Below are 15,940 nucleotides of genomic sequence, written 5' to 3'. Positions count from 1 at the left end.
AAGGAAGGAAGGAAGGAAGGAAGGAAGGAAGGAAGGAAGGAAGGAAGGAAGGAAGAAAGAAAGAAAGAAAGAAAGAAAGAAAGGAAAAGAAAAGAAAACCGGTACTTAAGGCTTACAGTCATGTGTGTATTACCCTGCATAGAAGAGGAGCTAACTAGAATAAATGGTTGTGAACAATAAATAATCATTATTCATACCTATAGTTCTGATGCCACATTCAAACAAAGAGTTCATCACAAATACTCTTCCTTACTCAGTCTCAAAAATCCCTGCACAAGCCAGGCACTGTTACCGCTCATGCCAGTAATCCTAACTACTCAAAAAGCTGAGAGCTGAATATTGTAGTTCGAGGCCAGCTCAGGCAGGAAAGTCTGTGAGATTATCTTCAATGACCCATCTGAAAACCAGAAATGGAGCTGTGGTAGAGCAGTAGCCTTGAGCAAAAAGGCTCAGGGAGAGCGTCCAGGCCTTGAGTTCAAGCCTCATGACCCAGGGAGAGCGACCAGGCCTTCAGTTCAAGCCTCATGACCCAGGGAGAGCGTCCAGGCCTTGAGTTCAAGCCTCATGACCCAGGGAGAGCGTCCAGGCCTTGAGTTCAAGCCTCATGACCGACAAAGTAATAAAAACAATAATAATAATAATGTTGTACATACAAAAGCAGAGTTTTAGTAAATACCATAAACCTAGTTTCTTTTCTCCATATAATTCCCAGAGTATGCCCAGGCATACTCTTGAACATCTCAGAGTCTGTTAAAGAACATCTTTTATTACTCATTTCCTTTGATGATAGTTGTTCCTACTCCCAAATAGTTATTATAGTTTTCATCCAACACCAGCTTCTTCTTACTGAATCTGATGCATAGTGCCGAGTTCATTGTGCACAACCACGAATAGACTGATGTCAGCGAAGATGTACACCATTATATAGAACCTCAGCACTAAAACTGACCTTGTGAAGAAGTTATCTTATTTAAAAAAAACTCAGCTTTGAAATCATTTAAATTACACTACTCTAGTTTAAATATTCCTTTAAAAAGAATTCAACATTTCCTAAGATTAAGTACTGTGTTATTACCAAATGTTGGCCTTTGGAAATTCTGTAGTTTCAATTTAATTCAGTAAACACAGTATACACAGCTAAATTATTTTTAAAACTTGAAATATTTTAAAACAAAAAGTATTCACTATTGTAAGAAAGGCCATTTTAATCAAAATGTGTGATTTAGGCTCTTTATTTTACATAAGAGGAATATATTTCTCATGAAAATGAAGCATAAGAGTATAATGTATTTTACTTAATGGAACCATGACTACTCATTTTTTTCTAGTTAAGGTACTTTATAAGTGAGTTAAAGTTGTGGCAATTTCTGCTAGGGTTCACTAGGCCTTATTATTTCTTTGAATCATATAATTAAATACTCACAAAATTAATACAGGGCAAAGTATATCAATCAAAGAGTTCTTTCTGTCTGAGATTAAAACTACATCCTATCCAACTCCAGTGCAACAGCTACCACAGTGATTTCAGTGGTAAAGCAGTGACTCACTAATAAGAAATAATGATAATGTCTAGGTTTCTAGATAGCCATGCATCTCAAATTCCTCACAACCCATGTTAAAATGTCAGAATGACAGTTATATGTTGTACTTTTGAGAGACAAACATACAAACTAGTCAGTGGAATCCAGATGAAATGAACTGTTGTACTAACTTGTAAGTTTGTCAACAGAGTTTAATTGTTAAAGAAGCCTTGGGATTTATTACAACTAGAAAGGAACCAGACAACACATGTATATATAAAGAGCTTTGCGAAACAAAATCTAATCTAAGCAATTTGTAATTGAAATCATAAGAAAATGTGTCAGAAAGACTTTTCTGATTTAAAGTACACATCTGCCTAAAGATGCAATGAACTTTCCACTGTTGGCCGTGGGATTCAGTTCTGTTTGTTATATAATTATTGTATCCTACTCAGGAAGGACAATTAGAAAAACTCCCTTGGTTGCAGCTGTATCTACTAAGCAACAAAAGTTGCTAGAGAAATCACACATACACATATATGTAAAATTAGGGGGGGAAAGCTGCTTTATTGCCTGATTTAAAATAAGCTCAATCAGTAGTAAAGAAAAATGCTATAATATTCAGCTTGATGAGCAGCTGAAGACAAAAATATACTCAGATACAATTTTGGAATTCAGGATAAATCTTACTCCAGGATGATTGAATGAGACAAAGGACAATTTCCCTCTTGCTTTTCCTAAACGACTGAATCAACAAGTGAGATTCATGTAGAGAATGTAAAAGAAATTCTCACACACAATCTCCAGTCTTTAAATCCAGGAAAAAGTAACGACTTTCCCCCATCTAATTCTAATTTATAGAATGGTATCATTAAAAAAGTTCTAATTACAAGAATTCTTAAAGTTTAATTTCAGTTGAGAATTCTAATTTCCAGTTAAAGAATTTGTAAAGTTTATATTAAAAAATAAAATGTACATTATATGGAACTGATTGCTAACAGTCAGCTTTTATTAGAAAAACACTGTATTCTAAGGTAAAGAGCAGAATATGAATTAATAAATTTTAAAATCTTAAAACTAATAGACATTTAAATCAATACATCATAGGTTTAGAGAAGGAACATAAGGCAAAGCATTTGCAAAGCATGCAACTGTCTTACTCTTGACGGTGGCTGTCCGGGTACAGTTGTAAAGGATAGCCAGCTCTCCAAACACCTTCCCAGGCCCCATAGTGCACAGCTTCACACCTTCTTTTGTCACTTCAACCTTTCCATCTAAAAAGGAGAAGGAAAGGCGAGTTATCTTACTTCTCTTCATCCTTCATTGCATTTAGAGCATTTTCAAAATAGGAGATGAAAAATGTTAGACCTGCTACTCTGAATCCAACAGTTTACCAATTCAAACAAACATACCACCAAGGTACAAAGCAAGAAATACAATCAAATGTGGCACTAAGAAATTCCTCCTTTCTCTTAAAATCATTACTGACAAGATTGGAGATTAGACTCCAAGAAAAGATCAGGGAAGGATGGAGACAAAAATTTATACATAAAAATTATTCCAGGTGTCAGTGGCTCAGTCCTGTAATCTGAGCTCCTCAGGAGGCTGAGATCTGAAGATCACAGTTCAAATCAAGACCCATCTTGCTTCAGACATGAAAGTCTGTGAGACTCTTTTCCTTAATTAACCACCAAAAACCAGAAGTGGAACTGTGGTTCACAGTGACAGAGTGCTAGTCAGGAAGAGCACCCAGGTTCTAAGTTCAAGCCCCATGACTAGCAAAATAATAATAAATAAGTTCCATAGGTAGTTTTAATAAATCATGGTAACTCTCATCTTACTATGATTTTAAATCTGAAAGAGAAACTGATTAAGTGGATATAATTTCTTTAACATAGTTCCTATCCATTTTGAGTAACATAGCCACTATGAAGAGAGAAATTACTTTGGCCCTTGGACATTATTTAATTGCTGCCAATGGTTTTTGGTTTTTATTATTATTTACAAACATCTTATCTAACAGGCAAAACTGTTTATCTGCTTCCCAGCCCTGCAAAGTTGACTTGTAAAATTCTAACCATAAAGCTTAAGGGAAAAGGAAAAAGGCATTAGGAATGTTTATGTTCCACAAAGGACTTGAAAAATAAAATGTTAAAGAAGCACCACACACTGGCTCTACACTGCTGTCTGCAAGTAAGGAAAATACTAGGGGAATGGGAATAGTACATTTTAAGAAAATGTCATAGCTGCATAGGCCCAAAATCCTATCACCTAACGCAAGCAAGGGAGAAATTAAAAAAGCAACACAATGTATTCTAGACTTAATCCTTCCCTTCTATTATTACTAACACAGAGTCTACAGAGGACTAGTCTAAGGCTTGTCAAAAGAAATAGTGCCTGATTAAAAAAGAAGAAGAAGAAGCCATGCTATGTCAGGCCTCATGAGTCAACTTCAAAACTGTTCCTGTCTGTACCTGTGTGATTCCTGTAGTAGTTGGCTTTTTTGAAGTGCTGACTGTAAACTCACTTTATGTGTGGGAATAAACAAGTTCCATAATTCAAATACCCTAAAGGTTTCTCATGCCTTCCTTTATTATTGCAGGATAAAAATGTCCTCTTTAAAGGAATTTCTACCACCAGTCAAGCAAACTCCTTAATCCATGCATGTAAGATGTTCTCTATAACACTTTTCCCTTTGCTTTCAGAGGTAAGCCTATTCTCTGAGAAATTTCACCTACCATTCAACTCATGGTGACCAGTGTGGTTAAGAAAGTAAAACATCATCTTAAGTCATATGGGGATTGGGTTCTCTGATTTGTTCCTTCCCAGCCTTCTGACCTTGGGCAAGTTCCTTAATTTCTCAGTGCCTTTGATCCTTCATTAATAAAATCAATAAAGTAATAGAACCTATCTCATTGAGTGCTTGTTAAATGAATTAACATAAATAAAATGATGAACATACTGCTCAGCATACAATTATTACAGAATAAATTTTATTCTTGTTGCTGTATTATTTTCATTACATTTATCTTATATTTATTTATCATTGATATGGAGGAATGAAGTATTTAGAACTATTCAGATTAACACAATATTGGACCATGTACAATAGGCCCGTGTATGAAAATGTAAGAAAACTGTGTATATATATGTATATATTTGCACACTATATGGAGAATTTATTTTCAGATTCTCTATGGAGAGAGAATTAACTTTCCTTTGTAATACTTTAGTAGGTCCATAAAGTTCACTTGCCCTCTCTTTTTTCACCTTTATGATTTATTTATCTTTTTCAATAGTTGTACAAGAGGGTTCAATTCCATGAGTCAGATTGTGGGTATAGAACAATGCATCATAATCAACATTACCCCTTCATCTGTCTCCATCTCATCCCATCCTCGAGTTACATAATGAACACTGAATATAATGACTGTTTTAGAACTCCCCCCTCCATTCATGTGCCCCTTCTTTGACTCCTCTCCCTCAATAAAACACATTACAATTCAATTTGTTAAACAGTTCATTAGCTGTTCAGAAGACACACAGCACTGGACTTGGGGAGAGAACTTTTGAGTCTGAATCACCATCTGACGCAAAGAAGAAAACAGAAGCTCAAGATATCATATGCAAAATGTAGAAGAATGTTGTCATCTTTAAGTCCTTCTATGTTGACCTATATCCAGCCAGTGTTTAATATAATTTTGCTTCAGCCACTAGAATCTTGTGGGCAGGGCTCTCTTCTATAACAGGCTGAGAGCAATGCATGATAACATTGTCTTGACCTAAAGCTCTAGTATTAATTATAAATAGAACTAAGAGCCAAATGAAAAAATGCTTAAAGAACCTAAAGATCCTTCATTAATAAATGATTTCAACAAGTTTCCTTCTCTGCCTCATTGAGTTTGATATTTTAAAGTTTTCAGTGGACAAAGACCCTTCAGCATAATACCACTTGTAAGAACCCTGCTGTACAGTTTGAGTGTTGGAACTTTTCAAACAATAACTCCTCAAACAACATTCAGTCTCAATAAAAAAAAAACAAGGTAGCTTAGTAGTTTCTTAGAGGAAATTGTAGAGCTATCATATCAGAAATAATTGACAAAATTCAGGTGTTTCCTCAATAGGAAGTTGAATGTGTTCCACTACCACCCAGAACCACACTGTGGTCACTTCCTTCCTTGGAGAGGTATGTCCACATGACATCTATTTTAACCACAAATAACTCACCTTTTAACTGATATTTCCCATTCCTGTATAACCTTTTGAAGGCTTATACAAGAACATTGCAAGATTCTGGGGTTTGAATCTGCATATAAATTCATTCCTAGTTCCAACTTACTGTCCTAATCTTATGCTTGCTTCATTTTCTCATGTCTAACTTATCTTTGTTGCGAAGGTGGGTATAAATTATGTATGTTAATTATTCATGTCTATATGAATAATTCGTGCCACTAATGCAATGCTGTATTCCATATTAATTAGAATAGCTGAAAGGTTGTTTTTTTTTAAAAAAGAATTTAGATTATATTTGAGAAAAGGTTTGGATGTAAAACATTTTTGGAGCTTGAACACTAGAAGAACAATGTATTGAAGATCATCAAGGCAATTGAAGGATCAGATGTCATTTGGTAGATAAAAATAATCCAAAAGCACAATTTTTAATGAAGAGAAAGACCTATATGTGTGAAAGAGTGCTTAGGAATTGTTACTCTGAGCCATCATTGGATTGCTTCAGTTTTTTCATACCTGTTGTGTGGATGACAATGTATAATTCAGAGATTCAGGACAGATGGGGCTGACCTTAAAATTCAGCACACGTGCAGCATGCAATAGGTGTTCTTATAAAACAAATTTAGAGCCAGGTGCCAGTGGCTCATGTCTGTAACCCTAGCTACTCAGGAGGCTGAGATCTGAGAATCACGTTTCAAAATCACGTTTCAAAGCCAGCCTGGACAGGAAATCCGTGAGACTCTTATCTCCAATAAACCACTAGAAAACTGGAAGTGGTGCTGTGGCTCAAGTGGTAGAGCACTTGCCGTGAGCTGAAGAGCTGACGGACAGTACTCCAACACAAGCCCCATGACCAAAAAATAAAAATAAAATGCCCGCAATTTTCCAAGTGCCCATCAAGAAGAGTTATTGAGGTAACATTGATTGTTTATTTTTTAGGCTGTATAGTAGCCTTGGGGTAAACTTGGAAGCAAGTCCACATTTGCAAAGTATGGAAAGTGAAGTTAATATTCTTTCAGTGCCCATTAGTTATCTGTTTAAGATTGTTATCTAGTATAAAGGACACAATCTGTCTGGATCTGAACTTTTGCACCTTAAAAGCTTATCACAGACCCAGTAGCCCTGAACCTATGAAATTGACTTCCTCTGAATTATTCAGTGGTCATGAAACTACACCCCTAGATTCACACTCCTTAATGGGCTGTCTTGACTTCTTTTCTTTTCTATAGTTTCCTCTGAGATTTGGTTTAAACTAATCAACCTAAACAGAAAGTATGTAGACCTTAACGTAGTTATTTAATGGTGATGACAGAGAGATGGGATAAAACAAACAAGGGAGTTAGGTAGGCTAAATATAGAACATCTCTTTGCCAGAGTCTGATAGCAAACTTGAATCAATCCATCTTAGAGATTTTCCTATGGTCACAGTATGTTTCTGACTTTAGAAATTATTTTCAATGCATTTGCTTCATTGACTAATCATTTCTATTTCTTTAAACACATAGGAGAGCTATATCAGCATTTACTCATGGCTAGTTTAACACTTCAATTTGATTCTCACAGGTTAGATTCCAAGTCAAAGAGTCTTTAACAAGTAGCAGAAAGTATTTTTTAAACATCTTAGCAAAGATAAGAATTTTACAATTATTACTTCCCTTGACTTAGCCTGAAAATTACAAAATGCTGTCATGCCTATTTATTTGGCATATTAATGAAAAACTTTTTATTTGTTTATTTTATTTTAAATGTAACACTCTATTGGTCTTATTTTCACAATTTCATCTTGCCACCATCTCCATATCAGGAGGAAGTGTTAAAAAATAAATCATTAAGCCAGGCACTGGTGGCTCATGCCTGTAATCCTAGCTACTTAGGAGGCTGAGATCTGAGGATTGTGGTTCAAAGCACAGACATGAAAGTCCATGACATACTTATCTCCAATTAACCACCATAAAACTGGCATTAATGCTATGGCTCAAAGTGGTAGAGTACTAGCCTTGGGCAACAAAGCTTAGGGACAGCACCCAGACCCTGAATTCAAACCCCACAATGGGCAAAAAACATAAATAAATCTATATTTTATTTTGGATTTTGCCAAATTTCTAGAAATGTTTACCCAAGAGAAGGTGTTGAAGCTGAAGGCTGAAAAGAGATTTAAAATTTGTCTGTGGTGTCCAATTCCTTCATCACTCTTGCCAGTTATGAACAGTTGAATAATCAGAGTAACTTAAACAGTATTTTTAATTTCACTTCAGGTATTATCTGCTTATTTATAATCTAGAATGGGCTGAGTCATAATCCTAAATCTTGTCCCTTTGAGCAGCAATCAGTATGCCTCCTGGTTGGCACCATTATGCACACACCACTCTTGGGAGATTCTAAATGTTGAGAATCTGTTGTAAAGCACCTGTGCCTCTGTCGATCTTTAATAAGTATCAGTAGTTCTTGTAAAGTATTGAGCATGTCACCGGTGACTCATGCCTGCATCCCTAACTATGTAGGAGGCTGAAATCTGAGGACAGTGTTTGAAGGAAGCCTGAGTAAAAAAGTCCCAGTGAGACTCTTATCTCCAATTAACTATTCAAAGAAAGAAAGAAAGAGAGAGAGAGAGAGACAGAGATAGAGAGACAAAGACAGGGAGAGACAGAGAGATAGAGACAGAGAGACAGAGAGCAGAGACAGACAGAGACAGAGAGGGGGGAGAGAGGGGAGAGAAAGAGAAGGAAGGAAAGAAGGAAGAAGGAAGGAAGGAAGGAAGGAAGGAAGGAAGGAAGGAAGGAAGGAAGGAGAGAAAACTTTGAAAGAGAGCTTTAATCCTCTAGTTGTGTTTATCCTAATGAGGTTTTCACCAAACTCCTGTTTTGTGCCAAAGGCTTTTCATGATAAGGGTAGTTCACTTAGAGATTCATTACTGGCAGTCAGAAATAGAGTAACTGGAAATAACCTAATTATGAACATTGATCTTTATTCTGACAATCTGGGTTGGAACATGGAGGACAAGTTGATTGGCCATGAAAGGAAAACAGGTGCTATATCAAAGGTCCTAGCTACATACAATTATATTTTCATGATTTTGTAGTTTGGAGACCATGGCTTTAACACCATGTTTTCTCATAAGAGCTTCTGTAATCATTAGATTCAACAGGAAATTCAGTGCTCTGGTGGTTGGGCTGTACCATCCCCAGCATGGATGTCTTTTCCTCTGGGAGATGAGGGTCAGCTATGAATGGATGGATATTTTTTCTTGATGGATTAGAGAAGTCCATCAGACAAGATTTGCTGGGTCATTTTAAATTGGACCTGCTGTCACTTGAGGAAGAAAGTTGAAAGTTGACGAGGCTGCTAGAGGATAACCATCAGGACAAGCCACTGAATTCCCAGGGACAGACTACAAGCTTAGATAGCTCCCTTAACCTGTACTTGGCAGCCATTTATATCTGTTTCCCTTAAGCCAGTCTAAAGAGTATAGGATGAGACAGCCCCACTGAGAGACATAAGATCTTAAGTTATACAATTGCACTGTTGTCAGAGCCTATCAGCCTGTTTAAGATCACTTTCCAGTCTGATGAATGTCTCCCTGGACCTGAACACTTGGTCCTAAAGTGATGTGGTAACCCTTTAAAGGATGTATGAAAATCTTTTTTATTTTATTGCCATTGAATAAAAGCCCATGAGAAACTGCCCTGTTTTAGTATTGTGTGTAAATTTCAAAGTTTTCTTCATTTACTTCTGGTTGACTATATATTGTATTTTTTAGTTTATTATTGTATATATATCCATAGGGGTTTTCCTGGACCATGTGCACTTTCATGGTTTCTATAACTATTAAAAGTTTTGTAAGTTTTTATTTCTTATTCAAACAAGAATAATTTCTTTGATTATCAAAACAATGTATTTTAAAGGGAACATAAAACATCTCATTATCTAAATGGAAAGGAGCAGGATCTGAGGAGTCAGAGGCTAGCTGGAATTGAAGCTCCATGAAGGAAGACCTTTGCTTCTCCTTCAATTACCCAAATTTGCCTTCCTGTCTAGTCACGGCAACTAAAAATACACTTCATACAATGTTTTTATTACATTAAATTATAAAGCACTTGTGTACACATAAGCAAGAAAGGGAAAATAGACTAGTCACACCCTGAATAAATAAGAGTTGAACAATTTGTCTCGGTGAGGTTTATTAAGCCCAATTTCAGCAATGCATGTTATGTTCTGTCATTTCTATAACATGAAATCCCCTTCAATCAGTCAAAAGAACAAATGGCTATTTCCATACTTCCTGAAATGGGAAAAGAGGAACACCATTGTCAGATCTGTGTGCAATCCTCTGATTTATGTGGTGATACTTCATATTAGTGTTGGGGAAACTTATGATACAACACAGTAGCTTTCAACTAGGGGGCCAGCTTCAACTAGACACATTCCTGACTATTATAAATGGGATGACCTACTGTGTAGATACTAAGGTTGATACTAGACTGTCTACATGATACAGGACAGTAACCCTTAGGGAGAATGACTTAAATCCAAATGTCATTAATAGTGAAGTTAGAAACCCACTGTAAATTAAATCCATGCATGTAGACTATAAAATAATCTACATGTAAAGAGAAATTTTTTGACTTCCACTGTCTGTCATTTTAACCTGCACCAGACTTAAGTTATAAGCTAGATTAAAGGACAACTCCAGGTTGCAGTAAGTCAGGTAACAACACTGTCATTGGGTTGCCCAGAATTACAGGGTTATTTTGATGAATAATTTTTCCCAAGATGCTACCCAAAATAGAACAAATGGCAGAAATTTCAAAGCCAGACATACAAAAACGTCTCATAATATTACCATGACATATTAAGTTTCAGATTCTATGTGCACCATGGGCTGACTCTGGGATCTTGAAGAAGTTATTGAGTATTCATTGCCTCAATTATTTCACCACAATGTGGGATAATAGTATCTTATTCCATAGGGCTATTATAACTGAACTGAATCATATATGTCTTAATGCAAATACTATGCATATTAAGAAAACTTCTTAGATAGGTACTAGTGGCTCATATTTGTAATCCCAGTCACTTTGAGGCCAGCTTGGGAATACACAAGAGACAAAGAGCTGGGAAGAGTGGAACCTACCTGCTTGGAAAGCTGAGATTGAGAAGATTTCAGTTTCAGGTCAATCTAGGCCAAAAAAGTTATAATAGCCAATCTCAGCGGAAGTTGCCGACCACAGTGATGTCCATGTGTAATCCTTGATAGGACTAGAAATCTGTGATGGGGATAGTAGTTCCAGTGTACATTCAGGCAGGAAGCAAGACTCTATCTTAAAAATAACCAATAATACCCAGGTGCCAATGGCTCATGCCTGTATTCCTAACTACTCAGGAAGCTGAGATCTGAGGATCGCTGTTCGAAGCCAAGCCAGGCAGGAAAGTCCATGAGACTTTCTAATAAACTGCTCAGAAAAGGCCAGAAATGGTATGTACTGTGCCTCAAGTGGTAGAGCTCTAGCCTTGAGCACAAAGAAGTTCAGGGGCAGTGTCCAGGCTCTAAGTACAAGCCCCAGAACTGGCAAAAAAAAACCCCAAACCTGTAAAATAAGGGCTGGATGGCACTGAAGAGGTGGCTCAAGTGGCAGAAGACCTGTTTTGCAAGTACAAAGGACTGAGTTCCATCCTAATGCAGTTGAAAAAAATAGAGAACTGAAGTCATGGTTTAACAGTAGAACACTTCTCTTCCAAGAGTGAAGCTATGAGTTTGAATCCCAGGACCACCTCCCCTCAGAAGTATAGATCTTGAGAAATATCCTTATTTTATTAAAAAAAAAAAGGTGTTTTCAAAAGCAGTTCTAAGAAGAAAGAGACTGGCCCGACAGTTGTGGTTCATAAATTGAAGAGTGAGAAGAGCACAATGGTGAATGCACAGACACAGGGGAAGGAGGATAAAGGACAGCAGAGGGAGAACGAATTGTTCAGTGAGCTCGAGAAAGAGGCCATAGGGAAGTGTCTTATCACAGTGGCTGGGAGACTTCTAGAAGAAGCAAGGCCTAAGGAACAATATTCAGTTATTCATTGCCAGAACAAACAAAGGTTAGTAATTTACTTCATACTAACTTGTGTGTGTGTGTGTGTGTGTGTATACATGTGTGCTTGAACTTAGTGCTTGGGTACTGTCCCTGAGCCTTTTGTTCAAGGCTAGTGATCTACTACTTAAGCCTACTTAGTTAATTGGAGATAGGAATCTCATGGACTTTCTTGCTCAGGCTGGCTTCAAACCACAATCCTCAGATCTCAGCCTCCTGACCAGCTAGGGTGAGAGGCATGAGGCACCAGTGCCCAGAGGTATCTTGAGGGGGGGCAGGGATATACATTGCTTGGAGATGTCAAAGAACAGAAGGACCAGGCTGTGGGTTTGGGAAGGTGGCTCAGTGGTAGAGTGCTTGCCTAGCATGCATGAGGCCCTGGGTTCGATTCCCTGGCACCATATAAGCAAAAATAAAGAGAAATAAAATTAAAAGAAAAAAACATTAAAAAATAAGATTACAAAAAGAGTTACAAGAAAAAGAAGGACCAGGCTGTAAAACTTACCAGTAGTAGAGAGTCAGAGAGTAGACTTGGAGTCATTACATAAATCACAATCATAAGAGACTGAGGACTTAAGGATTTCCAGCTATCTCAGGGGAAAGTATCAGATTTTTCACAGAATGTCCAGTGGGTACTTCATCCAATTTCACCTCTCAGTTTCAAGGCTTTTAGAAAACTGAGTATTGTCAACAAGAGGATTTTGCTCCAAATAGAGATTGTCTTCTTTTCCCAAGTCCAATAGTTTCTTTACTTACATCCATAAGTAAATTGGAACATTACTCAGAATAACCACTTTTGTAATCAAAGTTACGTCAAAAGCTTTAAGGTTGCATTTTACTTATTATTTGTATATCAAAAACCATCAACAATGAACAGCACTAAGATCTACTCCTCTTACTCAAAGCATGTCTGACCTACAACTTACTCAACATATTAACCTCCATTGTAGCTGTCACATTGATAAAGTTCATTTCCTGCCATGAAAGTTTTGATTTGACACTGTAAAATAGCTACACATGAAGTAAGATGGGTATTTTTCCCTTTATACCATGCTAGGATTCTCTGGAGCATACAGCAAACATATATCGACCACTCCATCTTTTAAAAGAGGCAGAGAAGAACAAACAGAATCACCATGAATTTCACAAAATACTCTGGACATCTATAAGAAGACACAAAAGAATGATTTTAAACTTACTTTTCCAAAATCAGGTTGCTCAAATGGACTAGAGTGGGCAGAGAATGAGAAAACTTGCTTGAAAAGCAGTAACTTTTCAGAGAGAAATTACTTTTATCCTATTGCACCAGTGAGGGCAGAACAAAGTATAAGGATGTGTGTGTGTCTGTGCGTGTGCGTGTGTGTGTGTGTGTGTGTGTGTGTGTGTGTGTGTGCGCGCATGCGTGTGCGTGTATTAGAGAAGGCAGAGTAAGCTTACTTGAAAGTGATAGCAAAGTAGTGAGACTCCCTATTTGAAGAAGGGCCTCAAAGAGGAGTTTTATCAGGATAATTTTTAACAAGAGAAACTTAAAGTGAGAGAAAACTGCTTAACATCTGTCTGGCAATAGTCAAAGGAAATTGTAGCATGAAGCAATGCTGAAGAGCTTCATCAGTTGATGTACAGAATATTATTTATCCATAATAAAATATGAATCATTGATATACACTACAATGTAAGTGAACCTTGAAACTATACTAAGTATAAAAAGTCAAAAGAAACACAAGGCTATGTATTTTCATCTATACAAAATATCCAGAATAACCAATTTGACAATATAGAGACACAAGAAAAAGGTTGATTAAACTCAGGGTACCATAGTTAGAAGGTGTGGAGTTTTTGTTTTTCTTGGGCAATAAAAAATGTCCTAACCTTGGCTATCATTGAAAAATTTGTAAATATGGTAAAAAAATTTTTGAATTGCATTTAAGTATGTGAAATTTATGCTATGTGAATTATATCAGTGAAGTTGTTAAAATAAGGATTTAGCACAGGTATATAATAATTGCTCAGTTATAAGCATGATCATTAATTTCATTAATAGAATAATAATTTCCTTTAGAAGAATTATTAACAATCAGAGAGCTTTGGCCTTTCATACTTCCACAGTAACTTCTTTCTTATTCCTTTGTGGACAATTACATTAACAATGTTCACCAACCTTTCCTCATTTTCCTTCTCAAATTATTTTTTCCTTATAAAATTGACATCCTAACTTCTCTCTGTGCAAAAACATCAAATCATGCAGAAAATGATAAAATACTTCTTAGTATGAGCAAATTTAGTCCACCTAATATTTATTATATGGCTGAACTCTAGCTTAAGGCCCTTTGGACAACTGGTGCAGCTATTTCCCTGAATTTTCTCTTATCAAAGTATACTACAAAGGGAACAGGAATATTTATTTTATATTATTATGACTGAATAGCTCATGCTACAGTCAAATTCACATTGCTAGCAATCATGGTTCACTTTTCCCACCAACTAGAATCTTCTGTAATTAACGTAACTCTGAATCTTGGTCATTCTCTTACTCAGACATCACAGACTCATAGGTTCTTATCGTGATCGAATTCAGGTACCTATGAACTTAAATAAGAAAGGGTTACTAACCTTTAACTAAACTGTGATAAATGCATAGAAACAAATCCTATTGGGTTAATTGAACTGGCTATGTCTCCAAAAGAAATGATATTGTCTTACTGTAGAACAATTTTTACAGATATTATTTCTATTCATTACTCCTTTAAGATGATGATATGTCTTAGATTTTTGGCCTTAATACTTACAATGTTAAAATAAACATCTATAAGCATCTATACTCTTATCATATACACACAAAACTATTCTGATACAGGATTCACAGATATCAGCCTTCTACAGTCTTCCCTGGCATACACAGAAAAAAAAATTAACTCTAGTTAGCTGAATAAACTTGTAATCTTCATGTTAGAACACTGACTTCTAAATTTTTAAAACTTTTCTTCATCAATAAACATATCATTCTCTTAGACTTGTCACAATAAGAACAGCATTTAAATGTGACAATATTTAACAGGATTTAAACAGCATTTACAATATGTATATCTGCATAATTACTAACACCTGTTCACATTAAAAAGTTAGGACTATTTCTCTTTGGGTCTAACTTGCATTCCCTGATCACTCTTTCCCATACCCCAGAGAAGCAGATTCTCTTAAAAAGGTACTTCACTATAACTCCATCACAGTAATGACTATCAACAGGTCAAAAAGCAAAAAAAAAAAAAAAAAAAAAGCACTTTGTTTTAAGTTGTAAGAATTACAAAACAGATCTAACTCTAATGAAGCTAGGTTTCCTTCCAGTCGATATTCTTTACATGAAAATTAGTACACAAAATATGTTCAAGCAGCATTATTAAGAAACGGGATGTCTCATGTGTTAACGTTCAGAAAATAAGTTTTAGGTTGTTACTGTATGCTTATAATTTATGCCTAAATGCTAAGACAACATACATAGTTTAGGTATCATTACAGCTTCCTGAGGAAAAGTAATGCTCAAAGTCTCTAGCCAGGGGCCTTTATTTTCTTGGTTCTCCCATCAGACTTTGAAGTCCTTGGTCTCCATAGGAAAAGTATAAAGTTGCAAGATGCCATGGGGCCAATTTGACATCTCCAGGATTAAAAAAGAAGAGTAAAATTAAAGCCCTTCAATAAGATGGAGACAAAAGAGCTTACATAAACTCCTCACATTTCCCACATATTTTATTCATTACATAGCAAGAAAAATCAGAGGACTCCTCCCGACCAACCACCATCATGCAGATAAAAAAAAAAAAAGCAGTAGAGGCATATGACTATTTAAACTCATTTTGAGTATATACAAATTTGACCACAACCACAAAGTCTAGTTATGAAAATGAGCAGGTTTTGGTCAGTGGAAATCTAAAACAACTTCTCAGAATATTGAACCACAACAAGCAAAAGAAGGTAGCCTGAAAAATCCATTAATAAGGATTCCTACTTTCTTTATTTCACGTTTAAAGACCCTTTGCTTATGTTTGTTCAAGTTTCAAAACTTAAAAGTGAATTGCTCCTAGCTGGGCGCTGGTGGCTCACGCCTGTAATCCTAGCTAC

At 36.2% G+C, this 15,940-nt stretch overlaps 1 protein-coding gene across 2 annotated transcripts in view; it reads right to left on the bottom strand.

Moving 5' to 3' along the window:
• The window catches only part of Prkg1 (protein kinase, cGMP-dependent, type I), a 1,080,074-nt gene that overhangs the window by 666,005 nt on the left and 398,129 nt on the right, over nt 1-15,940 (bottom strand). For both annotated transcript variants that reach the window (XM_013017167.1, XM_013017166.1), the window contains exon 3: nt 2,681-2,794. In XM_013017167.1, coding sequence (XP_012872621.1) covers nt 2,681-2,794 — 114 coding nt within the window. The remainder of the gene's footprint in view (nt 1-2,680; nt 2,795-15,940) is intronic.

Source organism: Dipodomys ordii, unplaced genomic scaffold (assembly GCF_000151885.1).
Source record: "Dipodomys ordii isolate 6190 unplaced genomic scaffold, Dord_2.0 Scaffold34, whole genome shotgun sequence".
Taxonomy (NCBI): Eukaryota; Metazoa; Chordata; class Mammalia; order Rodentia; family Heteromyidae; genus Dipodomys; species Dipodomys ordii.
Note: the sequence above shows the minus strand (reverse complement) of the source record. Positions and strands in the feature narration are given on the sequence as shown.